This window comes from Aspergillus costaricaensis (genome assembly GCF_003184835.1).
Source record: "Aspergillus costaricaensis CBS 115574 unplaced genomic scaffold BO79scaffold_72, whole genome shotgun sequence".
Taxonomy (NCBI): domain Eukaryota; kingdom Fungi; phylum Ascomycota; class Eurotiomycetes; order Eurotiales; family Aspergillaceae; genus Aspergillus; species Aspergillus costaricensis.
This window is the reverse complement of record NW_020291872.1, coordinates 1-26,755: the sequence shown is the minus strand read 5'-3', so window position 1 is coordinate 26,755 and position 26,755 is coordinate 1. Positions and strand designations below refer to the sequence as shown.

Sequence of the window (26,755 nt, the reverse complement as noted above, 5' to 3'; positions counted from 1 at the left end):
TAAAGTGCGTACGTACGTGTCACGTGCATCGTCGAAAGGGGGATGATGGATTATTAGTGAAAGGACAAAGGGGGTGGGAGTGGGAGTTGTAAGGGGAACAGTGAAAGAAGGCGAACAAAGGATAAAGAAGCATTCGGATTAACACTTCTCCAAGCGCTTCCTCCTCTCCGCATAAATAGCCTCTAATTTCCGGATTTGCAATCCAAGACCCTTCTTCTCTGCATTAGCGAAGAGCCAAGCTTCCATTCTCTCGCGGAGATGTCGCATGGAGTTTGTCACGGGGAGGATAGGTCCGTTCTCACTGGCCATAGCGGCAGGGTTTTGGCCTGCGCGTTCCAGTTGAGCCCATCTCTCTTCGCCGGGGTTGAGGAGGAGGTCGAAGACGTCGTTCCAGATGTCGCGCTCCCAGTAGCGTTTCAGAGACTCGCGGATTCGGTATGTCTTTGTCTCCGAGGTATTGCCGCTGGGGATGGACTCGAGGTACTTCCCGAAGAGCATGACGTGAATGGTGCCTGCTAGGCCGTAGAGGTCGATTTGGTGCGTCCAGGGTCGCTTCTCGCGGATCTCGTTGCACTCGTGCTTGCCGGTTTCCCAGTCGGCGACGAATTGGACGGATGGTTGGAAGACTTGCATGTCGATACTGCGGCCGAAGTCGATCAGTGAGAGACCCTTGTTGCGCCAGCCGTGGAGGCCCCGGGGGGAGTAGTGAATTTCGCGTGGGTCTGCGGTGATCTCGTCGCCTAGGTCGATCAGGGAGGGAGGCGGGACGGGTTTGTCGTCGAGGCGGACGAGGCAGTTGTCGGCTTTGATGTCGCCGTGTAAGATGCCACAGGAGTGAAGGGATTCGACGATACGGAAGAGCTCTACTGTGAAGAACATGGCCAGGACTTCGTCTATTCCACCTTCGGCATTGGTGGTGGCTGAGATCGGCTCGTTACGGATGAGGTTCACGAGATCGAGCAATGTTCCTTGTCCACGGTAATCTTCGACCAGGATGCTTTCTCCTTTGTAGACGTGAAGCTCGTGTGCGCGGATGATACTTTCAGTGGCGCGGGAGTATTCGGGATGCTGGCTCAATCGTTCGTTTGCCGTGCGGATCATGTAGAACTCCCACTCACTGGGTGGTCCTACCTCCAATTTGATCGCTTCGAAGCCGTGACGGGGTGTGTCATATCGAATGGGACTAGGGTTGTGGGAATCTCTGTTGTTGGAGTCGGTTTCCGAGTCGGAAGGTAGACTGTCGATGCTCTCTGCAAAATAGACCGGCGCATAAGCACCGGCACCGAGCTCACGCCTGATGATATAGCTTCTCTCAGCACCTGGAAGTTCAAGGATGGGAACATCGAAAGATGCCTCATCCCCGCTTCTTGAACGCTTTGGGCTTGTCTTGAGGTATCGCTGTATCTCAGAGCCATAGTGAGTGTCCATGTCCGGGTGGCCGTGGTAGCCAGGGTACGATTCCAGCGGAGGCTGCAATGACCGAAGAATCGTGTTACGAATATCCCTGTCAGTGGGGTTGCACAGCTCATCCTTGATAACTACTCCTGTTTGAGTGATTTCCTTCAGGGGGCTCAATTTGAAGCTTGTTCGAAACTTCTCCATCGTGGGGCTGAGAGCAACGTCTTCAGGAATATCAGGGAAGTCATCGTGGTGAGGTGTGGCAGGAAGCAATGGGCTCGACAACAAGAGATTGCCCATTGGGGGCTTCGACGGCGTCTTCGCATTATAGAGGCTGTTTCTCGCTGCTGTCATTGACAAAGAATGTTCGGTCTGTTCAACGATTGGTGTCATGAAAGGCAGTCGATTCTGAGCCATGATTGCGGGGTCTCGATAAGGGCCATATGGTGGATTGTAATCTTCAGGCATTTGGGGAACAAATCGCTGCCTTTCGCCATTCTCATCTGCATCATTGAACTGCTCTGTGTTATCTCTGCCATGGTATGTGGAGTCCTCCGGCATGGCAGGTGAATGAGCAGCGCCCAGATTCGGCACATCACAAGCCGAGAACTGCGTCCACTCTCCATCTGCCACACTCTCAGCGCGAGTGTTATCTTCGAACCCATCCTCGTCACCTTCGACAAACGACTTATGAAAGGTTGTATCATCATCGCCGAAGTCGCTTGATGCAGCAGACATGCGACCAGTGACCGTGCTCTCTCCAGCGCTCGTATAATCATCGTCATCGAAGTCACTACTCTCTGCATTCTCGGTCTCTGCTTTGAGTGGCTGATTGAAGATGCTATAGATCTCGTCTGTTGCAGCGCGGGTGTGGATAGTCATGGTTGGCTCCGCAGTGCTCTTGCGGCGAATCTTGCCTCCAGTGGGCGAATCAAATTTCATTTTGACTTCAATTGGATTAGTACAGAAGACACTGAATGAAAGAGCATTAAGTACGGAATGAGACAAAGTAGATACTTACTCGTCTGTGTTTCTCCCTTCACTTCACGAAGCTTCAACTTCCGCGCTTTGTTGGTTTTGCTTTCCTGGGCCGAATTTCCCCGTTCGGGGTCGTGGGTCTCTGCATCTTTGACAGTCAACTTCTGCTTAAATTGTTGTGGTAAGTCATTTTCAAGGCCATGCTCAAGAGGGTTCTCGGAGGGAATCTCCGCAGAAGCAGCATTGCCTGAGATCTGCTTGAGGGGCTCTTTGTGGGCCCGCCAGTTCTTGCCCATCCAGCCACGGCTGATAGCTCTAAGTTCCTCGAAGCTCACTTCATGATTCGGGTTCTTGTAGTCTGGGTATACTGCTTCGAGGTTGACGAACACGCGCTCCCTTCTCCCTGTACGTGGGTTAACCGCTTCCCTTACGCGATGCTCTGGAACATGTTTCGATTGCAATGCTTCTTTTGCTTGTAAATTTGAATTTGACTGAATACATAAATCGTAAACCAATGCGGTTCATGCCACCAATTAGTCCTGTGATCGTAAATATACGGAAATCAGAAAGAGTAGGTAAAATAACCTGAACTTACCTCATCCCTGAAAATCGTCATCTTCTGTGCCGGTGCCGGCTTCTTCCCCGCCTTCAAAGTCTCTCCTGCCCATGGCTTTGCCTCAACCTTGTTCTCCTTCCGTCGGTCATGCATCGATCCAATGCTGTCCCACCCTTGTGCCGGCGCACTGACAGCTGGTTGGCTGGGTGAATCGGCATCGGAAAAGATCGCCATCTTCGGCTTGCCGGATTTCGTCTTCGGGGCAGCGCTGCGGGCGGGTGCTGGGCGCTGGGCCTGGGGATCGGCTTCTTCCGCAGAGGCCGAAGCGAAGGGGTCGACCTTGGCAGCCAATGCTGGGCGCACAGCCGGTAGGGCAGGCGATGAGGGGCCATTGTCCTGTGTGTGGTTTTCGTAGCGGTGCTGGAACTCGCTGTATTTGCGCACAAGTCGTTCTGCGGGGCGCGCTTCCTTGTCAATGCCAAGCCGGTACACCTCGTCGGCCTGTGTCCATCTTCCTGCACTTTCCAGCCAGGCCGCAAATTCTTCGTAAAACAATGCAAGTCCTTCTCCGATGCGGTGGCGTGCCAGAAAAGCGAATGTCTCGCGGGGTGAGTCGGAGAAGAGTCTGATGTAGTGGAGCCACAGGCGCAGGTAACGGGGGTCGTTCTTATAATGAGGGGAGTTGAGGAAGTGTTTCACGGCACGCTCCAGGAGGGGCAGAAGGCCGGATTCAGTTGTAGCCTGGGCGGTTGGATAAGCATTCAGCGTCCATTTCACATATCGGTCGTAAATATCCAGTGGGTCGTCCGATTCTCCTATGGCCTGCAATTCTGTTTCGTATTCCTGGCGGATGCCATCATTCACTGTGCGGGTATCATTTGGCGACGGTGTAGCCAAGATGTCTGTAGACTCGCGCGGAGAGAAGATGCGAGCCAACTCTCTTGCTGAGCGGCCTCCTGGTAGCGACTGAATGTTCTCCTTCTGGCCTTCGATGATGTCGAAGTTGACGTGGTCTTCGTTGGCCGCCATTGCGGCGACAAATAAAGATGAGAAGTGGATCAGAACGAGTGCGTGGAGGGTGGTTATTGATCGGTCGTAGTAACTTTGCGATGATAGCGGTGAAGATGTCGAGATGGTGGGCTGGCGAGATGAAGCAAAGGGACTCGAGGAGATTGAATGAATGGGATTGACCGACTCGGGCAGTTTATCGATAAACAGCCGCTAGTCCCACTATGGCTCGTTACCTCGACGACCAGTCACATGGGAACTAGTCCATATCGGGTAATATTCGCTGCCGCTGCTACAGAGATGTTCATGATGCTCTTTGAGAAAATCCCTAACTTATTAGGATATATGTGTGATTCAAATCAGTTACTAATATCCAAACACGTCTAATTATCTCATATCCCACTCAATACAACGCGTGGGAAATCCAAATCAAGCAATCGCCTCAAGCAAGCAATTCCCGCTCGCGTCGACCGCGTCAAACCGCCGGGCCGATCCTGCTGTCTTTCACGGCCCACCATCGCCTGCCATCCCACCATTCCAGAACGACTGGCCAGATCGGGTGACTTCATAGTCCTTGAAGTGCCCTAGACAAGCTGCGATGCCTCCACGCGGTGCCCGAAAAGCAGCCTCAACCGCAGTGGCGACTGAGCCGCCACGCTCCCCCGAACCGGGAGGCAACAAGCGCAAGCCAGACGACGCTCAGGAACAGAGCTCCCCGCTACGAAGATCGAAGCGCGTTAAATCCGTCGAAGGTCTCGGAACGCAGTCGCCGTCTGGCAAATCCACTGCTCGCACAGCACCGACCGAATCTGCTGAGAGCCTCAAGGCGACACCGAGGAAATCTCGTGGTCGAGTCGTTTCGGTGAAGAAGGAGGTTGAGGAGGAAGAGACAGTTACAGTCGAAGCAGACATTGACGACGAAGACGAGGTCAAGCACGAAGAAGCGGCTGAGAAGCCGAAGGTGAAGGCCAAGGTTACGAGGAAGAGAAAGACCAAGGAAGAAGTTGATATGGTACCATTGAGGGCGCGCGCGCAGGGTCTGCGCATGTGCGTAGGCGCTCATGTCAGCGCCGCCAAAGGTTGGCATTACTAGATACAATCAGCCTTGATATGATGCTTACAATGCTGTGCTACAGGCGTCTTCAACGCGGTTCACAATAGCATGCACATCGGGTACGTCCACTCACCATCACAACCAACCATCACTAATCCCTCCCAGCGGCAACGCCTTTGCCCTATTCCTCAAGTCCCAGCGGAAATGGGACAATCCAGCCCTCCAAGATGACCACCGCGACCAATTCCGCAATCTCTGCATCGAGCACAAATACGACGGCGCAAAGTGAGCCTACCAACCCACACCAACCTACTTACCCACCCCAATCTAACCATACCAGACACATCCTCCCTCACGGCTCCTACCTCGTGAATCTAGCCCAAGAAGACAAGACCAAAGCCAAGCAAGCATACGACTCATTTCTCGACGACCTCCGCCGCTGCGAAGCCCTCGGCATCACCCTCTACAACTTCCAGTACGCCCCCAACAACCCCACATCTATACCCTCTACCTCACCACCCTACCCAACTCCCAAAAGAACTTCCAAACTAACTCCCCAACCCCACAGCCCCGGCAGCGCCAACCAAACCCCGCACGCCTCAGCCATAACCCGACTCGCAAAGGCCCTAACCCCCGCCCTCTCCGCCACCAGCACCGTGACCCCGGTCCTCGAAACCATGTGCGGCCACGGCAGCACAATAGGCGGCTACCTACACGAATTCCGGGACATCCTATCCCAAATCCCGCAAGAATACCACCACCGAATCGGCATCTGCATCGACACCTGCCACAGCTTCGCAGCGGGATACGACCTCACCTCCCCATCAGGCTTCGCCTCCTTCATGCAAGAATTCTCCGACGTAATCGGCCTCCAATACCTGCGCGCCCTGCACCTAAACGACTCGAAAGCCCCGCGGGGGAGTAAACGCGACTTACACGCCAACATCGGCACGGGATTCCTGGGTCTCCGCGCATTCCACAACGTCATGAACGAGCCGCGGCTCGAGGGATTACCCATGATCTTGGAGACGCCGATTGATCGACCCGAGGGAGAAGATATCAAGGAGGAAGGGGACGGGTCTTCCAAGGGTAAGAAGAAGAAGCCGGCTGGAGCTGCTGCAAAGCTAGTACCGGATTTTAACGTCTGGGCGGGGGAAATCGCGCTGCTTGAGTCGTTGATTGGGATGGATCCTGAGGGCGAGGAGTTCCGGGCGTTGGAGGCGAAGTTGTCTGAGGAAGGGAGGGAGATGCGGGAGAAGCAGATGGAGCAGTATGAGCGGAAGATGGAGGCGGAGGCGAAGAGGGCGGCGAAGAAGGAGAAGGGGCAGAAGACGTTGATGGAGATGATGAATGGGGGTGGGAAGGCGAAGGGGAATACGAAGACGAAGACGAAAGCTACGAGGGGGAAGAAGGGGAAGGATGAGAGTGATGGGGAGGGGAGTGATGAGGAGGGGTGTCAGAGTTGTTCGGAGAAATAGTACTACGTATGGAGTATTAAAATGTATGAACAGAATGATGTGTGAATGGTATATAATATTGGAGTAGAGTGTTCTACTTCGACATCGATATTACGTAGACTGCAATGCGATTAAGCTCCATTAGAGCTAAGAGATAGATAACATGGTATCACTCGATAAATCACTGTCTATACCAGACATCGTCTGCCAATATGTGCGGGACGCCCAATGTACTCCAGACATGCCGATTTCTAGGCATGCTGATCAGAACCGCCGTTATAAAATGAAAAGGACCATCCAAATCAGAAACGTGCTGCGACCATCGACGAACTCAAACGCTGATGCCATGACGTTGTAGACCGACAAAGGGGTCTTGGGATATCAAGAAAAGGAGGGAAGCAAAATTCAGGTCGAACCATACCAGTGGTCCCATGAACCATGGTGAAAATGCGTGAAACAGCTATTCCAGAATTACTCGTCTAGGTAGCTGAGCGTCCTTCCGGTGAAGCCCGTTCTGGAGATGTCTGGGGCTTGCTACCGAGGCTAGGGCCGGAAGCTGTCCGGTTAAGCTCAGCTTCCAGGGAAGTGATGACTGGGGGCGCCGATTTCAAGGGCGAGGGGGCCGACACTCGCGGGGAGAAATTTCTATCGTGATCCCCGAGATTGGTGGTGTTGATGCTTAACCCGAGCGCATTGCTAGCGCCGCTGGCACGAACACGGAATGAGCGCCGACCGCCAGCGGTCAAGTCATCCTCAGGAGTAATATTCACATTGTCCTCGTCGACATGGATGCCCGGAGATTGGAAAGTGCTCGTTTCCGGGTTGCGGATCCGACTGTACTCTCCGCGCTCCCCAGTCGGATCGGAATCGTCCTCAGAGTCCAGGTTAGGACTCCGTGTCCACGCGCCTTTTTGAGATTCTGAGCGCATTTTAGAGATCTTCATGTAGTTGTAGGACGCGATGCTGCCAATGGTGACCACCAGGCCCGTAATGTTGACTGCAGTGAGCTGATCGTGGAAGATGACCCCGGCAGCACTGATGGTGACGACTTCCTTGAAGATGCCGCAAATGCTCAGCGTCACGACCGAGGAGCGCTTGAGGAGCGCAAACTCAGAGGAAATCATGCAGAAAGCCAGGATACCAGGGAAGATCAGCAGGAAGACAGCAAACAGGCCTCCACGGGCAGCCGCCAGGGCTTGGAAGCCGGCGATGATCTCCAATGGCCCCTCTACCGCCAGCGCAATGACGATTAGGGAGAAAAACATCACAGGCGTAAGGAAGAAGAGGGTCGAGAACGGGTTCGCCGTCGCAGGATGGCGTAGCAGGAGGATCTGCGTGAGGCCCCATCGGAAGCCCGAGAAGAAGGCGGATGCAATGACGAGGATAAACCCAACCGCATTGAAAGCGGTCTCGCCGGCGACCATCATGACCACACCCACGGTCATCGTAGCAATGATCACGATCAACTTGACGGATGGGGTTTCGAGGCGGAAAACAAAGGCAAAGAGAAGGACGAATGCTAGTGCGGATGATTTGCACATGGTGAGGAAGGTGAGGGAAATGAACTTCAGGGACATATTTCCTAGACCAATATCGAGGGAAGTCGCCGCACCGCAGGGGACGAGACGTGTAAGGTAGAATAACCGGGTGACCACCGGTCGGGACTCATGGGGGTCATGTTCGCTCACGGGCGAACCTGTAGGTGTGGATGCAACGGGCGCTTTCGGACGCAGGGAGGGTATCAAATATAGGAGAATGGATGAAAAGGTAAACTGAACGGCCATATGCAAGCTCGTGGTAAAGAGGGGAAAAGGGAAGACAACATCGTCATCGGAGAACATCCACTTGTTGTACTACCAAGACCGACGGGGGTTAGCATGTGAGCCATGAAATCCGCGCACGGGAGCAACTCACAATTGAAATCGACAGCGAAAAGAAATACCACAGTAGGATCAAGCCCGCATTTATGGACAGCCTCCTGAAGACATCACTATCTGTGAATCCAAAGGGTAATGTATCGTGCTTGGAGGCCTTGACGTCGGCGATGCGGGCATCCAACTGTCGACGCTGCTGCCTTCTGCGGCGCCTCTGGCGTCTCTGCTTCGCTGTGAGACCCGTTTCTTCGTCATCATGGAGGTCGTCGTCTGAGCTAATATAATCCATTTCCAAGCTCTCTGCGATCGAGGACAGGTCGGAGATGTCGGCGTCCTCAGCCTGCGAGGACTTGGGCTCCTCTCGTTTGGAGCCAGCAGGGTCTCCAATGGCCCTTGGAGTATCGTCCCGGTGTTCGATTGGAGCTGACTGTGAAGCGCCCGCTAGCACTGAACTCCGCCGTCGATGATGATTGCCAGATGGGGAGACACCCATGGTCGGAGAGGGAGTGCCGTCGGGGCGGGACGGCGCACGATATAAGAGGGCGATAAGGAGAGGGAAAGGAGGGTAGTCGCTAGGATGGCGCGAGCCCCATCAGTGACGAAAGGTAGGACTAGGGTATGTGTCTCAAGTGGGCCAGCGCTGAGGGAGAATACTAGTTTTAGGACCGGAGGGGAGGGATTTCGCGAGGGTGAAGAATGGCGAGGGGCACCGGATGCCCGAAGGAGAGTGATGAAGGGAAAGCCGGTGAGGGAATTGACTGGTCTTAGTGGGGACGTTGACAAAAAGCTCACGCAGAAGAAGGCAAATCAGAGTCACGAGAGAGAAAAAGGAAAATGTCAAGGGAGGGTGTGTGTGTGTGTGGGAGAGAGATAGACAGGAGTGGCAGCAGGACAGCCCGAGCAGGAGGAGAAAGGATGGGGGATGCAAGGGCGACCGATGCACGAACGCCGTCCCCGTTGATAGCGGCAGAGAGAGAGAGAGAGACAGTGAGCCAGGAAAGAGGCGGGATAAGCACGCGAAAGGAGGAAAAAGAAAAACAGGATAGGGAACAAAAAAGAAATGAAAGGAGGAAAAAGAAGGAGGGATTCACACAACCAGTCAGCACGGCAGGATGAACCAGTTGAGACGGAGAAACAGAATGAGCATTTGGGAAAATGGGGAATTGGAATGGAATGGCAAAGGGAGAGAGAGGAAGAGGGAGTCAAGGCAGGCAGGCAGTCAGTCAGTCACAGTCTAAACAGTACTAGTAGTGCCAGTTTCAACCCAAAAGTGGATATTGAAATTATTGTTTTTCTCGCCAAGGGAAACAGAGAAATTCGAACAAGATTATTACTATTACAATAATAATCATCAGAATCATAATAATATGAATGTTGTTGCCAACAGCCACAGCCTCTCCAACGTCATAGCGCGATAGTCCACTAGTAGTTAGTTAGTTAGTTAGTTAATCCTCTCCCCCTGGTCGATTAGGGATACGAGCATCACCTGGTTGCTGAAGGTTAATAATCATGAAATGATGACAGAAAAGAAGGACCGTCCGAAAAGGTCAGGCACAAGGATCCACCATCCATCCGCGTCTCAAAAAGAAGACTCAACCAAGGGCCCTTTGTTTTTCATCTTCTGTCCTGTCCTGTGTGTGGTTTTGCCCCTATTGGAACAATGTTAGTCTAGTCAAGAATTGTGTACTACTACTACTTTGTCAAATGATGCTGGATGTTCTGCTCAGCTCGACAAGTCATCAGCCAACCTTCCCAGATTCGGAGCGGGGATCCTCGTTTTCTAGATTCCTTCGGGTCTTTGGTCCCTTCCGGCCGATCCGGGGTCAGCATTAATTGCTTCCCTTGGAGTTAACTTGACTAACTCGATCATCATCCATGGCTGGCGATCGACTGGAGCTTTTCAGCTTCATCACTCGTGGAGACAATAGATCGATCGATCAATTGATACGGAGAAGATATGAGGATTGAACAAGAACAACAACATCATCAATTCCCTCCTAAGGGTAGCAAGAAAGAGAGGGATCAAACCAGCATCTCCTCACGCGATCAGGCAGCAGCAGCAGCAGCAGCAGCAACAGCAGCAACCCGCGGATAGCCGATGGTTGTTGGCAAGTCAGTACTATTTAGTAAGTAACAGTAGACATGTAGTGAAACATCCACCACCTCACTACTACTACTACTACTACTACTACTGATGTCTACACTGGTCGACAACTATTTCCGACCGTAAGAAAAAAAAAAAGAAGAAAAACGGCGCTTCGTGCCGTCTCTCATGATCACAACTAATAGATTATTCACACCGACTCTTGGCGGTTAGACCTGAATCGACTCGGAGCTTCCTTGGATCCAACTTTAAACACGACCCCATCGCTGGGCTGATTGGGTGCCGCCCAATGCAATAATCCACGGCCGCTTCTGGTCCTTTTTTCCCTTTTATCCTCGGCAGGAACAAGACGGCCGTCTTTCCGATAGAATTCACCCCAGCCAAGGTATCTAGACTGGATAGATAGGATTTCATGAATGAGGTGCATATGGCTAGTGAGGTATGCCATTGTCCCCCTCTCAATGCCCCATTCATTGCCCAGAACCTGGGCAGAGCAGGTGCCCCCTCATTTGGGTCACACTCCAGCAGCGAGAGAGAGAGAGAGAGAGAGAGAGAGCTAGACTACTTTCAAAGCACAAAGTATGCTGATCCCATCCCATCATCTCCATCAATAATGCGGGGTGGCCCCAACACCGATCATTTGTTTGAAGAATGATCTTCTGTCCCTTGTATCCACTTCCTCTCAACTCATTGAGTCATCATTATTTCCTTCCTTTTCGCCATGTCTCAATCGCCACCACCCATCAAATCATGTCATCACACTTATGCCATGCAGACTTCACCAACACATCCCACAGTAGACCAGACCATGCCCTAAAATGATTCTCATCGACAGAACAAACACACACAAAACTATCAATCTCATGCAGCCCTGCACCCGCGTTAGCTAATCCCATAGTTCATACAATAGCCCAGTCTGCATGATGCTAAACCTGCATCTGATGATCCACTGATGATCCCGATTCTGGTGCAAGAAGAGGGGCGGGTGCTGCAGGGAACCCGGAATGCACTCACTCCACTCACTCACTTCTTTTCCATACCCTTTTTCTTTTTCTTTTCTTTGCTTATGCTATTATGCTAGACTATGCACGGAGTCTGTACTACTAGACTACTTTACTGTACATCAAAGTACAATGGGTCCAAGCGGCTCGGAGAATTCCATTGTGGCTTTTGCCTTTTTTTCTTTTTCTACAACACTCCCTTGCCTTGCCTGAACCTTTTTCCATACTAGTATGTGAGGGCTGAACAGCTGCAGTAAGCACAGACTAAGTCATTGTCACTCATCACACTATTTTCCTCCCGCAATGCAATCAATAGTTCGAGCTACTAAGTTATCTACTACACAGTAGTTTATTGAAATTCTCTCTGTCTGTCTGTCAGTCAGCCACGCTTCAACATCTCTGAAAGTTTAGTTATGTTCTCATGGGGCTAGTAGATAAGCCGCTGCTGATATTATTTCTCCGGAGAAAATAATAGTAGTGACATTACTGAAGTTGTTTGTCCCGTCCAGCTCTCCTGCGCACTCACTGATCGCTCTGAAGCACGCACTGAACGTATACAACTTGGCATTCTCAGTCGATGACAACAAGTTATTATTTTGAGGACATAAACAACCAAACAACAGTTAACTGCATATTATTCCAAATTGTATTGATGTTGCCAATATAAACACATCCAACATGCGAGTAATTTAATCACCCGAATATCGTGGATATCGTAGCTCCTGGTTTATCTATCTTTCCTTATTTGTGTTACTATCATACAGGTGGTTAAGTGTATCTCTTCTAGAGATTTTTTCTTGTTGGGTCACAGCACTACTTAGTATGTAACCGTTATTATACTTTACTACTCCATACATGGATAGGATCTCAATATATGAAGAAGAGGAAAGCCTTCTTAACGTTTGAAGACCATAGAAAATATAGTAGTAAGATATTTCTTCTGACCAGATGAAAGCAAGTTAATCTTGTGTAAGCATAAAAAGTCCGCACTCTGGGGATATAAACCTGCTATCTATATGACGTGAACCCTTGGGTATGGTATAGGTCGAAACCACGAGACGGACAATGGAGACCAATGTCACAAATATGCTTGTGCATGCACTCAAGATTTATTCCAGTCCTCCTGTCCATCCACACAAGTATCTACGCTGACCAACTAGAATCAACATGATCACATTCTTAGGACTGAGGACAAGTGCAACTCGACGATTTCCTGGAAGAGCGAACATGTTCGTGGAACCTTTCACAATCTCCCACGTGCATGTGGGACTTCAAGTGATTCTGTGGAAAAGGTCATGTTATATTTCGAGAGATAATTATAACATTTGTACCCCTCTCACTCTCTTTCTACTGGAGATCTCTTGTTTCGTCCCAAGGGGTTCGATATGACAAGAAATGATAGGGTTGACAATTAAACTAACTTACGAGTTCCAAGGCTAATTCTATTTTTGCAGTATCTAGATCTCAAACTCCCCGCAGTGAAATACTACAGACAATGTACACATGCCGCATCAACAACCATCAAAGGAACAGCAGCTCAGCATCTCAATACTCTTCTCTCAATACTACTCAGATTATTACTTCTCAGAACTCCCATAGTAGGCCTCAATACCATCTCCAACAGACCACGAACCATTACCACCCTGCACCACCATAATTCCCTCCCTTCATATGACCATAGTTCCCTCCATATGACCTCCTAATACCCAACCCATAAAACCACCCTATATACCAAACCACAGCCTACAATCTACCTCACGCAAGGCAGATGCGCTACAAGCGGTTCCAACAAACATCATCCTAAATTCATCACGCCGAAGGATCAACTTCACCTCGTGACAGATACGTGGTCCATGCAGGTAAGATATGTGGGAGTATGCCACTGGCCAGAACTTGAAGGATTTTTCTTGGGGTTCGGTCCGAGCCATTCCACGCGCCAGAGACTAGAGTACTTTGTAAAGTGGTTTCTTGGCTTTCAAGCATAAGATAACTTTTATGCATAGGATTCACACTGTACCAACTACGTAGCTGAATGGTATAGCATGGTTCTGGACTAGAAGTAGTATAATTAATGCTCTTATATTTATACAACTGACCTTGGGGTCGATTCCTTGTCTATTAGTCTATGCAGTTATAGCAATGTGAAATGACCAGAGCCGCAAGGTCAATAAATAGTATAACTAGCAATTCAAATCTAACCAGATCACTTCATCTGGTACTAACAGTTGGAATAGACCTTCATCAATCAAGACATAATTAATAAGCAAAGAATACTCTTCCCTATCAACCTCCTATACCCCCAACATCAACATCATCCACAGTCACAACATATCAGACTGTACCCTCCCCTTCTACTTACTCACAACCCACACAACCCTAATAACCAGTATACTGCAACTAACACCCTCATCCCACAAAAACCAGCTACCTCCCTTTATCACATATACACCTCCTCTCCCTCCCCCCCCCCAACCAACAACCAAGAGATACTAGACAACAACAATGCCCCGCAAATGCCCCACGTGCGCCAACACCGGCGCGATCACAACCACATGCGCAAACTGCCAAGGCTCCGGCGGATGGTGGAAATCGACACGCACGGTCTGCGATCGATGCGGGGGCACGACGGTCGTGAACACGGGCACATTCTTCGCTCGAAGAGTGACATGTCCGAGTTGCAGGGGTGCAGGCAGCTGGGTCAAGAATCTGTGGCATAAGTGTGGGAGATGTAAGGGGAGTGGACGGGCCTTGGCGCCTTGTCCGAGTGCTTGTAGGAGGGGGAAGGGGGTTTATAGTAATTGGTAAGAAGGGGTGGGGGTATGGGGCTTATGGTAGTTACAGAGATTCAGTATAGGAATTGGTGCAATTGAAATATTACTATGTGATAAGTACTACTACCAGTTGTTTGGCTACTTTTGTTGCTCGGATTATAGTAGGGATTTCTACTGGAGGATTCTTATGCTGTGTTTGTTATAATTGATAGAGAGAGAGTGTGTGTGTTATCTCTGATATACTATCCACCCAATCCATTACCCAACTGCAGCTAGCAGTCTACCTGCACCACTACACATAGACCAATAAATATACTATACTAGATAAGCCTGGTAAGGTTAACCCAAGCGCATGACCGTCAAGCACAATCTAATCAACTCACTCAGCACACGCACTATATGCTCACCCCCACATCCCAGCAAAAAGCATTACCTCTCTCTCTCTCTCTCTCTCTTCCGGATCTAATCATCTAGTGGTTCAATAGTACCAAAGGTAAACCTCAGCTGAACAGAACTACTTATTGTATTCCCATAAGTAATCTCCCATCAATATGCAATATACACATCAAGCAACTAATAATCAGTCGTTGCTTTGTCGGAGAAAGGGAACTCAATTTTGACTCCATTTGGTGGTCTTATCGAATTCTATTTCTTTTTTTAAAAGATTACCGAGACGGAGATAGGGTGTAGATTGTTGTTCTGTACGGAGACGGTCATTCTTGATGGGACATGTGCTGCTTGATGGCACAACTGGTTAATACAGTAGTCGTTCATAGAATGGAGATAAATCGATCAGATAGGTCTCATATTCATGCCGCCCCTGTATCTAATGGAAATAAATCTAAAGAACATGCCAGAAGGCAAGGCTCCATTCCCGACCTATATGATGCGCTGGTTTCCAGGACAGAAAGCTTGTCCGCTGCACCAAGCATTGGTCAAGTACAAGTCCGCTTCTGTATGAGCCATGCCGCCCTTGTCCATGTCTGCGCCTGCTTAAAGGACCGTCGACCATGGCCCCTCGCGCAATCCTTTCCGTGTATAATTGACAATCAGGGAGAACTCGTATTCTCCGGTTTATCATTCGCTAAATTGCGTTCATGGATAAATGGATCCCACGCAAGTCATCCCCGGCACTGCACCTAAGAGGCAAAATGGAGCCTTTCAGATGGGTAATAAAATATAGGAAGTCGTATTCAGCCCCCTTTACGTTGTCCAGCAGCACCGGCTCCTAGAGTCAGACTGTTAGTCGCCATGCTCATACAAGCGGGTCCGTCCCAAACGGATGGTATTAGGCTTACCAATAGTTGCACTCGCGTTGCGCAGTTCAATCTTCTTACGCTCCATCTCGAGCTATCCAACTGTCAGATAAATCCTGTATTGTGGTATACGGCCAACTTACCACCATGCGTACTCGGGCAAGAGCAGCCGTGTCACCCGCCACAAGCGGCCGGCAGTCGTCGGGGCGGTAAGGAGCCGCAATGGAGACGGCATCGGCTACGATGATCTTGCTTCCATCCCAACGGGCCGGCATTGTGCGACTGAATGCGTCAAAGAGATCCTGTGCCTCCTTGGTGACTCCCTTGCCTCGACGTGCTTCACCTTCCTGCAGCTTGCCGACAGCAGCGGCCTCCCGCGCCTTCAGAGCGCGAATATCAAGTGCGTGCAAAGGCGGTACGGCGTCAGAGAAAGAAGCCCCATCGGTGTTGGACGGAGACAAAGAGAGAACTTGGAAGGATTGTATGCGCGACACCGGGATGACGTGGTAATCGCCGGTCTGTGACTTGCCTTCTTCGGCAGTATTGATGGCAACGAGGTTTGTGATCGGACAGGCTGTGAACAGAGTCCCCTCAATGGTGGAGGCGACCGGAGATGTACTGATACGAACACTGTACATAACACAACATCAGCATGAACTTGAGATCTCTATACATCCATCCAGAGGCTTTCTGGCAAAGGGATGCAGGTGCTAGCACTTGCTGGACAGACGGAACTCTGCTCAACAGTGCTATGATAGGTCGAGGCTTACCGTGCGCCAATTGCACGGCTCAATGCCACCTCCAAAGGCACCATGGCACCAGCCATTCCCTGGCCTGCAGTTGCGCCAGACGATCCCTGTGCAGATGTTCTTGCTCCCACGCTGTGGCGCTTGTTATCTGCCATATGCTCGGGCAGGAGACAGTTGAACTATCCCACCAAGAGCAGTGCAGGACAGGACAGGCTCCACAGTCAGGCAGTAGCTGGGCTGTCTCTGCAGGGGAACAAAGGCGGAATGAGTCTAAAATGCCCCAAGCACACGATTGCTCACGGTGAGGGCTAGTCACGTCAAGCGCAGGTCGAAATGATCGATCGGAATGGGATTCCAGGCTAGGTGGAAGCCACGGTCGTTACCAGCAATGACGATGGCACTCGAGCGCGGAGCAAGCAAAAGTGGGACGGGCGGGAACCGCAGCTTAGTCGTAGTTGGGTAAAGGAACGACAAAAAGTAAAGACATAAAATATCCAGTAAAACAACAAACACAGAAGTGAATACGACGCCAATAAAGTACAACCAGCCCGGGAGGAAAGCTCCTCAGCGTCCTGGCATGTAGTTGGGCAGAATGGTGGTGTGATTGTGCACCATTGGATTGACACGATGGCCGCCGAAAGGGAGTCACGACCTTCCCGTCGCCCAATCCGGTTTAGTCCAGGGCGGACAGCACCTCCGGCAATCACCACCAGTTGGCTGCTCTTTCACCAGCCCCAACTGTTATTCTGTCTCTTCGGAACTACATCCTTTATTCGTCCCACTACTCATTAGGATTCAGGATTATTAAATCTACTATTATACTACAGTATGAAATACTGGTGAAAAGAAACGTCAGACTATTTCATTCCATACGTTTTTCCCATCAAAAAAAGAAAAAGAAAAAGAAAATCAACATCTAGATACATGTTAATGAAAATATAATAGAAATTCATTTCCTGTTTTGCTGGTCGTTTTGATCGTCATCATTCTTGTTTATGTGCTCAGGGGAGCCCGACTAGTTAACTCTCCTGTTTCTAGCCCAGCCTGTTCCCATGCTAGACCAGTGCGAGGCTCCACGTCCAGCGTTTTACATCGCATTTTCGTTTAGGCAATGTAGGTGGACGCAGACACGTTACCACCGCGTCCAGTCCAGTTGACGTGGATGTCCTTGCCCTCGGGGTAGGTCTCGCTGGCGTGCTCGGGCTTGATGCGGAAGGTGTGGGCACCGAAGTAGTCACGCTGGGCCTGCAGCAGGTTGGCGGGGAGGTCGCGGGTGCGGTAGCCGTCGTAGAAGCTGAGGGCAGTGCTGAAAGCGGGGGTGGGGATACCCCAGAGAGCACCCTTGCTAACAACGTTTCTCCAGCCGCTCTGGGCCTTCTTGATGGCGGTGTTGAAGAACTCGTCGAACAGGAGGTTCTCAAGGTCGGGGTTCTTGCGGTAAGCGTTGGTGATGTCCTTGAGGAAGACGGAGCGGATGATGCAACCACCACGCCACATGAGGGCAATGGAGGGCTTGTTCAGCTTCCAGCCGTACTCACGAGCAGCCTATAGTAACTTGTCAGTGGCCGAAAGGATGTTAACCATACTGTGGACAGACTTACCTCCTGGATGAGCATGAAGCCCTGGGCGTAGGAGATGATCTTGGAGGCGTACAGGGCCTGCTCGAGGTCATCGATGAAAGCCTGCTTGTCACCGGTGAATTCGGGGGTAGGGCCGTCGAGAAGGCTGCTGGCACGGATACGCTCGTCCTTGAGGGCGGACAGGCAGCGAGAGAAGACAGCCTCGCCGATCAGAGTGACGGGCATGCCAAGGTCGAGGGCGTTGATGGCGGTCCACTTGCCGGTACCCTTCTGACCAGCCTTGTCGAGGATCTTCTCAACGAGGGGAGTGCCATCGTTGTCGTTGAAGTAAAGGACGTCACGGGTGATCTCGATGAGGAAAGAGTCCAAAACACCCTTGTTCCACTTGGCGAACACATCGGCGATCTCCTTGGCGGGGAGACCAAGACCACGCTTGAGGATGTCGTAGGCCTATAACATATGAGTCAGTTGCCATACACTTATATTCAATCATTGCATGGACTCAAGCTTACCTCGCAGATCAGCTGCATGTCACCGTACTCAATACCGTTGTGGACCATCTTGACGAAGTGACCAGCGCCCTCGTCACCAACCCAGTCGCAGCAGGCCTCGCCGTCGCTCTTGGCGGAGATGCTCTGGAAGACGTCCTTGATGTAGGGCCAGGCCTCCTCGTTACCACCGGGCATGAGAGAGGGGCCGTAACGGGCACCCTCCTCACCACCGGAGACACCGCTGCCGACGAAGCGGATGCCCTTCTCGGCGAGGTACTTGGTACGGCGGTTGCTGTCGGGGAAGTGGGAGTTACCACCGTCGATGATGATATCACCCTTCTCAAGGTGGGGCAGGAGAGACTCGATGAACTGGTCAACGGGCTTTCCGGCCATGACCAGGAGCATGATACGACGGGGGCGCTTCAGCTTGGCGCAGAACTCCTCAACGGAGTGAGCACCGACGATGGGCTTGCCTGATGATCCGAAATGTTAGTCGATCCGAGGGCCGAGATGCATCCTGGCAGAGCGAGCTTACCCTTGGCCTCATTCTCAAGGAAGCGGTCAACCTTGGAGGTTGTGCGGTTGTAGGCGCAAACAGTGAAGCCGTGGTCAGCAGCGTTAAGGATCAGGTTCTGACCCATAACGGCCAGACCGATGAGACCGAAATCAGCACTAGGCAAAGGACGCGCCGGAGCGCCGACATTGATGCCGGCGAGACGGGCGCTAAAGTCAGTTGCCAAATCCTCTGTCAATAGCTGGGCAGAAATGTGACAATTGGGGGGGGTGACGAGTGAAGCTGCGTTGCCTCTAACGCTACTATGACGTCGAGACGCAAACCCCACGAAGCTGGCGGTCCATTGCACCATCACCACTAAACAATGGAAGATGGATCCTGGAAGCCATATGAAGCAGTCTTTTCATTCTCCAGCTGACTCACGAACAGCTGAATCTCTCCCGGCTCATACATTGATGCGTCGGAGGGGTACCAAGCTGTGGGGGAAAGCAGATGATTGAGGGACATGTAGGCTTGGAAAGGGATAGGGGAAGAAAGGAGGAGAGAACAATGGTAACCGCAGGGTACTTACACAGCTTGGTCAGCCATGATGAAATAGTGGGGGGTATGAGACTCTGGAGATGGAGATATGGGAAGAGGTGGAAAAGTAGAGGAGAGGGGGAGGTGGTGGATATATGTACAGTCAGGAAGAACTAACTGCCTAGAGGAAGATGGAGAGGAGGAGGAAGGTTTTAGTTTGGAGGGGAAGAAAGGGAAAGAGAGGAAGAGGAAGAGAAGCGAGCGAAAGGGAGAAGGCGTTCGAAGATGTCAGAGCAGGATTCGCTGCAACTGGACGGCTTACGGAGCAGCTCTTCCGTCATGGTGGGACGGAGGGCGGGGCAGCACCTGAGCAAGAGAGGAGCAGAGTCCTCCGGTGAACAAGACTTAGTAGTAGTTAAGTCAGTACACCGGTGGGAGAGGGAGTTTGGTACCGGAACATACATGGAAGCCCGCGGATAGATGGTTGTTGGTGAGTAATTATTGTTATGTGAGTAACTATAGTAAGGAATATCTAATATGTAGTAGTGATGGCTGTTCTTTCTTTGAAATTAAATTTGGTTTGGGTAATACAACAAGCATGCATACATACTATACTACTTCCATCTACTGCTATAAAAATCCCCCCACCATTTTCACTGTCATCCTCGTAAAATACGACCTCTACATTATTCTTTCTTCCAGATTGAAGATTTCAGTTTCATCAATTCCTTATTGATGACAGACACTACAGTACTCGACTCCAATCGCCAATTGATTCCCTGGGGATGACATGTTCGGAGATGACGGTGTTGCAAGGAGCTTCAAACATGGCGGGGCATGGAGGGGCACTTGCCGGCCGCAGCAAAATACGCCCGTAACGCAAGTAAAAAAGCCCGCGTTTCCTAATTCCTACATCGGCCCAGCAACAGTCAAAAAAGGGACCGAAATTCCCAGACTTCCCAGAACACGTTCGGTGAAGCACCTTCGGAGGCGGATAAATCGGTCTCCCCTCCACTTTTCCGCATCTTGTCTAACTACGAACAGTAATTCACTGTTACTGTTGGTTCAGACAGTGGTTCCTCCATCACCTCATTCTAGTGTATCAATAATGCCTATCTATCGGGTACGGCATCGGACTTCCTCCTGTATGTAGTGTGTCAATTGTCATTAGTATGTTCTGCTTTTCGATGGCCCTTCGGTATCCCAGCCATCGGAAATTGTTGGGTATCTAGACCCCCGCGGAGGAGAAAATCCATAAGCCGGAGAAACTGGCCGCTATTTCCGGGGACTTCTTATCTTCATCCCGCACTGGTCTTTTCTCCTCTCGTGATGGAATTGGCACGATGTCCTCCTATAGGGACGATCCTCCCCCCCGGCGGTCGGCTACTGCATTTCCCAAAGGGGCTTAGGGTGGGGGTTGCATCACATGTGGGAAATCCGTTGGGGGCTCAAAAGTTGTGCTTGGCTGGCTGACTCAGGAGGTCAGCCTGGCCGGCCAGCTGTTTCACGTGACTCTTATGGTTCAAGTCACGTGGTATAGGCAATGCCCGGTTTGCATCGAACGGGAGGCGAGAAAAACCATTCATGCGGTCTTTTCTCTCCTGCCGCGCTGGACTTCATCCGTCATCTGGGCCACCTGGGCCACCAAACTTGCCAACCCGAACCTTCCAACAGCACACGGTTCGCAATCACTCGATACACTACCCATCTGACTATCAGCACCGCCGTCGCCTCTTCACACTTTACAGCAAGGAATTGTTAGATATTCCACCACCACTTCTCCTCCTGTCTACTCACCTGTCTCTGTACTAGTGCAAGGAAAGATCTAGAAAGGCTCGTCACCAGTCCTTTCTCTCATCAAGATTCGGAACCTTTTTCAGGCGTGACGTCTGGCGTATGACTGCTGCGTCAGTCAAACCCTGAAGGTACGTGTCTGCTGCTAGTTTGCACACGGCGCATCACATCATCCACCACCTTTCTCTCTATACTATATATCGGACTCTCCGTTCATCATGTCCTTTCCGCCACCTCCAGGTCTCAGACAAGCTCCGTCATCTCTCCCTCCCCGGCCACCGGCAACAGCAAGCGCAGCCTCACCATCTACCTTTCAACCTGCATATTCGGCGGCACCGTCAGGCGCAAACAGCAGCTATGGCGGAAACGGGTCTCGACCGGGCTACAGCGCCATCACAGCATTCCAGCCTCGCTCAGTAGCTTCGAGTCAATCTTACCGTACCAGCAGCCCCGTCGTGTCCGCTCCGCCCACTACATCCAGCGGATATTCGACACCGACCACGGGCAGTTACGGTGGCTACTACCCTCAGGCGCAAGCTTCATATCAAAGCGGCCCTTCTTACTACGGGGCCGCTCAGTACAATGATAACACATACGGTCCGTCTGTACCTCGGATTCAAAACCCCTTCACGCCAGCAGGGGGGGATCAGTCAGGCGCCTATGGCATGCGTGGGAGGAACTTTGGCCGGAATGAATCGGGGCTGGACCCTGAAACGGAAGCCCAGATTGCACAGTGGCAGAGTGCCTATGTAAACAAGGAGGAGATGCCCGTAGCCGGCAAGGTTCCTGGTCGCCCAGGTGTTAACCCGGGTGTTGCTGGTCCCGCGTCTGGTGCCAACACCCCATCCGGTTCCAATACAGCGGCTAACACGCCAGCACCCACCGTGGGTAACCCGGAGCCTGCACCGAAGACTGTGGTTCGTGCCGGAGGTGGTCAGACCTGGTCCGATTCGACCCTCCTCGAGTGGGATCCCGCACACTTTCGCTTGTTTGTAGGCAACCTGGCTGGTGAAGTCACGGACGATTCGCTACTCAAGGCATTCTCCAAGTTCACCTCCGTTCAAAAGGCCCGAGTAATCCGCGACAAACGTACCCAGAAAAGTAAGGGTTACGGATTTGTCAGTTTCAGCGACGGCGACGACTATTTCAAGGCCGCGAGAGAGATGCAGGGCAAGTACATTGGCTCGCATCCGGTTCTGCTCCGACGAGCCACCACGGAAGTCCGTCCCGTGTCCAACACGAAAAATGGGAAGAAGCATGGTGGTGGCGGCGGTTCGGGTGGTGGCTCCGGCAGTGGTAAGGTCAAGCATGATGGCGTCAAAAAGCACGGAAAGACTAAGGGAGGACTCAAGATTATCGGATGAAGGAGTCATGTTGTATGTTTCAAAAACTTAGTGTGTATCGAATAAACTATAATGCATAAAGCTAAGCAGAAACCCCTCTATTAGCATAAAAAACGGCTACAATGTATAAATAAATCGTGAGCAGCAGGATGATACCGATGCCTCGGGAAACAATTAGACAAGTGTCCCAGGGTCATTATACGGAGTACATCAGCAATATAGAGTATCGGCTACAGCAGTCACGGGAGGGAAAACGAAATACTACTACTACCGCGGGAGCTCGAAAATCAGTTCTAACATAATTATAGAAACACTTGATCTTCTATCTACTAGTCAGCCAAACTGCTGTCCTGAGTTAGATAATCTTCGACTACTCTCGATATAACTAACTAGCAATCAGCTACTACCACTATCTAACAGACACCGGTCACGGTAACCCCCCTTCCCCGTTTAGGCAAGTCTCACTGTATACTATACTTTTCGCACTTCTAGAACTTCGACTCGTTCAGCCCGCTGCAATTGCCCCGCTTATCATTTCTCAAGTCCGGGCATGAAAAGCTGCATCTGCACTGTGCGTTGGAACACGTTAATCGGCTAAAGCCCTTACTGGAGTAAAACTACAAAGTCCCGGTTTTTTTTTTTTTTTTTTTTTTTTTTTTTTTTTTTTTTCTTTTTCTTTTTTTGAGTACCATAGGTAGTTATTCTGGCAGTTCTGTGCTTGAACTAATTGATTACGTCGGTATATCTTGCTAGATAACATTATGCTTTGCCAGAAATCTCATCTACTTCATCCCATGGCGAACTTGATATCTAAGGATCTCAACGAAGGGTCTACTATGAAAACCTACACGCGCCTATTTACAACCCCCAGAGTCAGCGTAACCCTGCGTGTTATGAACCGGGGGGTACTCACCATCAAGAAGTGGCGGCTTCATCGTCAATCTCGGGGACGACGAGGGGGTTCTCAGCATTATCACCAGGCCGAGCAGGAGGACTATAACCGGATAAAGACTATGTCAGCAATGGGTGTATATTATGATATGGAGTTTGTACTCACGCATGGTCGTCTTCAAACAGGATTTCCTCTACCCATCGGTATAATTGGCGGACATAGTCCTCAAACGGACGGGCCAGGGCAGCGGGCGACGCGCGCCAGGTCGGGATATTCGATTGGCGAGTCCTCGCGTATCCCTGGAGCACGACCATTGCGCGGATATGGAGGTCGTTGGGATCGACAGTCAACTCCTACTCCCTGATCCAGTTTCTAAGGAGGAAGGCTTCCACGGAGATATAGTTGGCGCCCCGGCGGATTTTGGAGAGTATATGATTCAGCGCGCTCAGTCAGCAGTAATATCAGATGGGGAAGTCTGTGTCATGTCCGCAGGGAGTATCATCAAGCCCGGTGTAAGGATTGGCGCAAGCTCGCTGCATAATAATTTCAATCCATCTCAAGGCCAGCACAGTCAGAATGGTCATGAGTGTCTATTAGATTAGAAAATTAGCTGGCGGACATGGAACACGGTAAAACAGAGAGCACCAACCTTGCCATAGCCAACGTCATCAGCCAAAAATCCGCCGCGCAAGTAGGTCGTCACCTCACACGCCAACATTCAGATGGCACCGTACACCTGGTACGGAAGAAGATATCGCTTAGTTTGGAGACCCGCTATAAGAATCCTATACTGGACAATTTCTCCTAGATTCGGTACATTCCTGAACATATAACACGCAATCCTCCATATTTCCGGGTTGAGGTTATCACATTACAGGCCCTCCCAGAAGTCCATGTCCCTGGTCTCCAGTTAGACATTAACCTGTATGCGCGACCCTGCATTGAGTCAACAGTAGCAACTTTACCATGTCCTCCCAAGCTATATTGAGCCTCCCGGTAACTTCATCATTCGGCGGACGTACTCTTTCTTCTGGTCTGCATATGTCGTGATAATAGCGACACTTTTTTTCTTTCAGTGCACCACACTGATCAGAACTCCACGAGCTCCATAACCACAGAAACATTGGCATTGATCCTGAGCAAGGCCGCTCATTACTCATGGTATGTATGCGTACATCTCTGCGCACTTTCGACAATCGCTCTGCTTAACCTTTCGAGAGCCGTGGTGAGCTGATCAGATCATGATATAAATTGAACCTGGGAGCTAAGAAGATTCTGTGGAAGTGCAAGACGAACTATTTAGAAAGCTGACTCTGTTCAAGGTGGCAGATACCATCAAGCCGCGAGAGTTAACCCGTTGGAATTAATTGATTTATCAGCCATAGTATATATACACTCCGGCTTATATGCTGGCGTAGTAGCACCTTGAGCGTACCTCATGGAGTTTGGGATGTTCAAATGGTATGTAATATATTCTGGATCAGTGCTGCCAGACTCAACTCCCACTTGTAGATATGGGACCCATCATTCCCGATGCTCTGCAGCACTAGTACTCAATGAGCATTTGTTAGGACTATCTTCAATTTTGTCGGACATGCTATTGGCTGGTAGCGTTGATTGTCTGTTAATCTGCTATGATTTATATCTTGCCATATATTTTATTGTAGGTGACTATCAGGTCGCCTGTAGCTCTTCAATACTGCGTTTCTTCTCTTCATTAAGAGATGAGCGGTCGTCGTCATTGTCGGACTTCGCGATCGTGTTGGAGAATATCTCGACCAGGGCATGTGGCATACGAGGACGGTATAATCGTGCAGCTTATCTGGGGTGCCGCTAGCATCGAGACGGGCAAGAGGGTCGAGTAACGAAGGTCGTGGTGGAAATTGAGTGCACTTCGAAGTTACTGATACCATAGCAGCTTGGTATAAAAAAGAAGGAAATGAAGGTTGGAGATGAATAGAAATAACTTCATTTTTACTAGCACGAGTCACATCGGAGGTGATTGGATCACTTCCTCTCGATTAGGTAGACGCGAGCGCGAATATGGCCACCTGTCTGTGTGCCAGTTCGGCAGTGTGGACGGCCTGGCCGTTGAAAACAATGATTGCGAAACATTCTTTTCGATCTCTGTGAACTATGTATTATTATGGCGGTAGAGCACAAAATGAGGGAGGAACGGTGGATGACGTTGGTCGCACTGTCTTCGTTAATGGCAGTTAGGGTTGTCACCCTCTTCCCCAGGTCATATTCATCGGCGAGAAGACCTCCCCGGATAGAAAGTGCATTCCTGACTAGGACCTAATATACGCTGATAGTCTGCCAGAGGAGTAAGAAAAGGGAGGGGCCTGGCCAAGCCAGATTCTCGTCAAGGCATAGATGGTCGGACATTGTCCGAGTTCACCGGGACGTCGACAGTGCTTTTTCGGTGCTTGTTTCCAAGGGGAGGACAATGGGCCCCATGTCGGAATAGATGAAACCTGTTGCTGCTTCTTCTCGCTCAGTCTGTGGCTGTGTGACTGGGTAAGATAGCACGACTGAGGAACTCACGCCGTCCCGTCCGTCCAACACAGTCTGTCAAGGATGACAGAGGCGAGAGAAGGCCAGGAATCGGATTCGATGGAACCTGCTGCTGCATCTTACCCAGCTTGTAAGCCAAGTAGCTGGAGTACCTCTGGCGTGACAGAAGCGAGAGAAGGCCGGGTTCTGAATCGATGGAACCTCCCTCTTCGAGTGTGCGGCATGTGTATCTGCATGCGCGGCCATTGTGGCTATGCCGTGGATATCTTTCTCCGCGGCGTCTGCAATAACTGTATCCTCTGGCCCATATAGAATACACTTCTTCTTAAGTCATGATAGGCTGGTACAGGACCTCGCAGTAGACATAATCCATAGGCGGTTCATGCATACCTCCGACGCGGGTGCAATCGAGTGAGTTCCCCAGATTGCAATCCAGGACTTTTTCCATGGTCACGGCGTCTTTTCCCGGTGATCGAAACAGTTTTGCGCGAACGATCACTGGTAAATCTTTTGATGTCATATCAATTTCACTGAAATAGGTAGCCCCCAAGAACATCTTCCTCTGGAAGACCGAGCAGGTTTTCCAAATAGCCTGCTGCTCATTCTCAGAAACCGGAGTGGATGATGGTTCGGTGCGGCTTATGCTGAGCAGTCTATCGTCTGATAGACTCGTAGTAGAAGTCCCCATGTTTGCTTTGGTGAGAGAGCAATGGGTGCTACTGTAATATGTTCTTTTCTGTGTTGGTAGTGGATATAAAACCGACAGAAGTGTTAAATGGTACTTATGAAAGACCCAGCAACATTGATGCTGCTTGTATACTATATCGTAGAATAATAAGTCAAGCTGCCCAGAAGGAAGTAGAGAGAGGATCATGTATATATAGTAGTAGTGTATAGGA

The 26,755-nt window shown here is 50.7% G+C and overlaps 9 protein-coding genes across 9 annotated transcripts; 3 read left to right on the top strand and 6 right to left on the bottom strand.

Annotated features, from left to right (window-relative positions):
- Window positions 1-138: 138 nt before the first annotated feature.
- BO79DRAFT_260762 (putative checkpoint protein kinase (SldA)) lies at window positions 139-3,961 on the bottom strand (the record flags this gene model as incomplete). Its single annotated transcript, XM_025686419.1, has 3 exons — window positions 139-2,345; window positions 2,420-2,867; window positions 2,972-3,961. 3 exons carry the CDS (start codon window positions 3,959-3,961, stop codon window positions 139-141), a joined length of 3,645 nt encoding a protein of 1,214 aa, XP_025533719.1.
- A 494-nt stretch (window positions 3,962-4,455) lies between these two features.
- On the top strand, window positions 4,456-6,472 carry BO79DRAFT_241567 (DNA-(apurinic or apyrimidinic site) lyase APN1; the record flags this gene model as incomplete). Its single annotated transcript, XM_025685133.1, has 5 exons — window positions 4,456-5,019; window positions 5,077-5,113; window positions 5,160-5,279; window positions 5,335-5,469; window positions 5,563-6,472. Exons 1-5 carry the CDS (start codon window positions 4,539-4,541, stop codon window positions 6,470-6,472), a joined length of 1,683 nt encoding a protein of 560 aa, XP_025533718.1. The 5' UTR covers window positions 4,456-4,538.
- Window positions 6,473-6,869: 397 nt separating this feature from the next.
- Window positions 6,870-9,101, bottom strand: BO79DRAFT_78038 (putative nucleotide-sugar transporter). Its single transcript, XM_025689734.1, has 2 exons — window positions 8,366-9,101; window positions 6,870-8,304 (listed from the first exon to the last, which is right to left on the bottom strand). The coding sequence occupies exons 1-2, from the start codon at window positions 8,816-8,818 to the stop codon at window positions 6,931-6,933; spliced, it is 1,827 nt and encodes a 608-aa protein (XP_025533717.1). The 5' UTR covers window positions 8,819-9,101; the 3' UTR covers window positions 6,870-6,930.
- Window positions 9,102-12,597: 3,496 nt separating this feature from the next.
- Window positions 12,598-13,487, top strand: BO79DRAFT_223037 (uncharacterized protein; the record flags this gene model as incomplete). The annotated part of the gene is made up of 4 exons (XM_025683585.1): window positions 12,598-12,722; window positions 12,866-13,028; window positions 13,173-13,289; window positions 13,434-13,487. 4 exons carry the CDS (start codon window positions 12,598-12,600, stop codon window positions 13,485-13,487), a joined length of 459 nt encoding a protein of 152 aa, XP_025533716.1.
- A 1,516-nt stretch (window positions 13,488-15,003) lies between these two features.
- On the bottom strand, window positions 15,004-16,794 carry BO79DRAFT_205835 (anticodon-binding domain-containing protein). Its single transcript, XM_025681874.1, has 4 exons — window positions 16,228-16,794; window positions 15,601-16,087; window positions 15,500-15,551; window positions 15,004-15,429 (listed from the first exon to the last, which is right to left on the bottom strand). The coding sequence occupies exons 1-4, from the start codon at window positions 16,359-16,361 to the stop codon at window positions 15,395-15,397; spliced, it is 708 nt and encodes a 235-aa protein (XP_025533715.1). The 5' UTR covers window positions 16,362-16,794; the 3' UTR covers window positions 15,004-15,394.
- Window positions 16,795-17,021: 227 nt separating this feature from the next.
- On the bottom strand, window positions 17,022-19,532 carry BO79DRAFT_212233 (NADP(+)-dependent, decarboxylating phosphogluconate dehydrogenase). Its single transcript, XM_025683164.1, has 5 exons — window positions 19,363-19,532; window positions 18,813-18,949; window positions 18,299-18,750; window positions 17,808-18,236; window positions 17,022-17,751 (listed from the first exon to the last, which is right to left on the bottom strand). Exons 1-5 carry the CDS (start codon window positions 19,377-19,379, stop codon window positions 17,311-17,313), a joined length of 1,476 nt encoding a protein of 491 aa, XP_025533714.1. The 5' UTR covers window positions 19,380-19,532; the 3' UTR covers window positions 17,022-17,310.
- Window positions 19,533-21,137: 1,605 nt separating this feature from the next.
- On the top strand, window positions 21,138-22,473 carry BO79DRAFT_212231 (RNP domain protein). Its single transcript, XM_025683163.1, has one exon. The coding sequence runs from the start codon at window positions 21,323-21,325 to the stop codon at window positions 22,466-22,468; it is 1,146 nt and encodes a 381-aa protein (XP_025533713.1). The 5' UTR covers window positions 21,138-21,322; the 3' UTR covers window positions 22,469-22,473.
- An 889-nt stretch (window positions 22,474-23,362) lies between these two features.
- Window positions 23,363-23,653, bottom strand: BO79DRAFT_260756 (uncharacterized protein; the record flags this gene model as incomplete). The annotated part of the gene is made up of 2 exons (XM_025686418.1): window positions 23,363-23,441; window positions 23,505-23,653. 2 exons carry the CDS (start codon window positions 23,651-23,653, stop codon window positions 23,363-23,365), a joined length of 228 nt encoding a protein of 75 aa, XP_025533712.1.
- A 2,172-nt stretch (window positions 23,654-25,825) lies between these two features.
- BO79DRAFT_280006 (uncharacterized protein) lies at window positions 25,826-26,544 on the bottom strand (the record flags this gene model as incomplete). Its single annotated transcript, XM_025688021.1, has 2 exons — window positions 25,826-26,137; window positions 26,247-26,544. 2 exons carry the CDS (start codon window positions 26,542-26,544, stop codon window positions 25,914-25,916), a joined length of 522 nt encoding a protein of 173 aa, XP_025533711.1. The 3' UTR covers window positions 25,826-25,913.
- Window positions 26,545-26,755: the final 211 nt, after the last annotated feature.

Bases quoted from the DNA above. Each gene is read 5' to 3' on its own strand.
- BO79DRAFT_78038 (XM_025689734.1), bottom strand. From the start codon at position 8,818: ATGGGTGTCTCCCCATCTGGCAATCATCATCGACGGCGGAGTTCAGTG. The intron at 8,305-8,365 runs GTGAGTTGCTCC...CGGTCTTGGTAG, and splicing joins TTTCGCTGTCGATTTCAATT to TACAACAAGTGGATGTTCTC.
- BO79DRAFT_205835 (XM_025681874.1), bottom strand. From the start codon at position 16,361: ATGGCAGATAACAAGCGCCACAGCGTGGGAGCAAGAACATCTGCACAG. The intron at 15,552-15,600 runs GTAAGTTGGCCG...ACAGTTGGATAG, and splicing joins TTGCCCGAGTACGCATGGTG to CTCGAGATGGAGCGTAAGAA. The intron at 15,430-15,499 runs GTAAGCCTAATA...GTCTGACTCTAG, and splicing joins CAACGCGAGTGCAACTATTG to GAGCCGGTGCTGCTGGACAA.
- BO79DRAFT_212233 (XM_025683164.1), bottom strand. The intron at 18,237-18,298 runs GTAAGCTTGAGT...CATATGTTATAG, and splicing joins ACATGCAGCTGATCTGCGAG to GCCTACGACATCCTCAAGCG. The intron at 17,752-17,807 runs GTAAGTCTGTCC...AAGTTACTATAG, and splicing joins GCTTCATGCTCATCCAGGAG to GCTGCTCGTGAGTACGGCTG.
- BO79DRAFT_212231 (XM_025683163.1), top strand. From the start codon at position 21,323: ATGTCCTTTCCGCCACCTCCAGGTCTCAGACAAGCTCCGTCATCTCTC.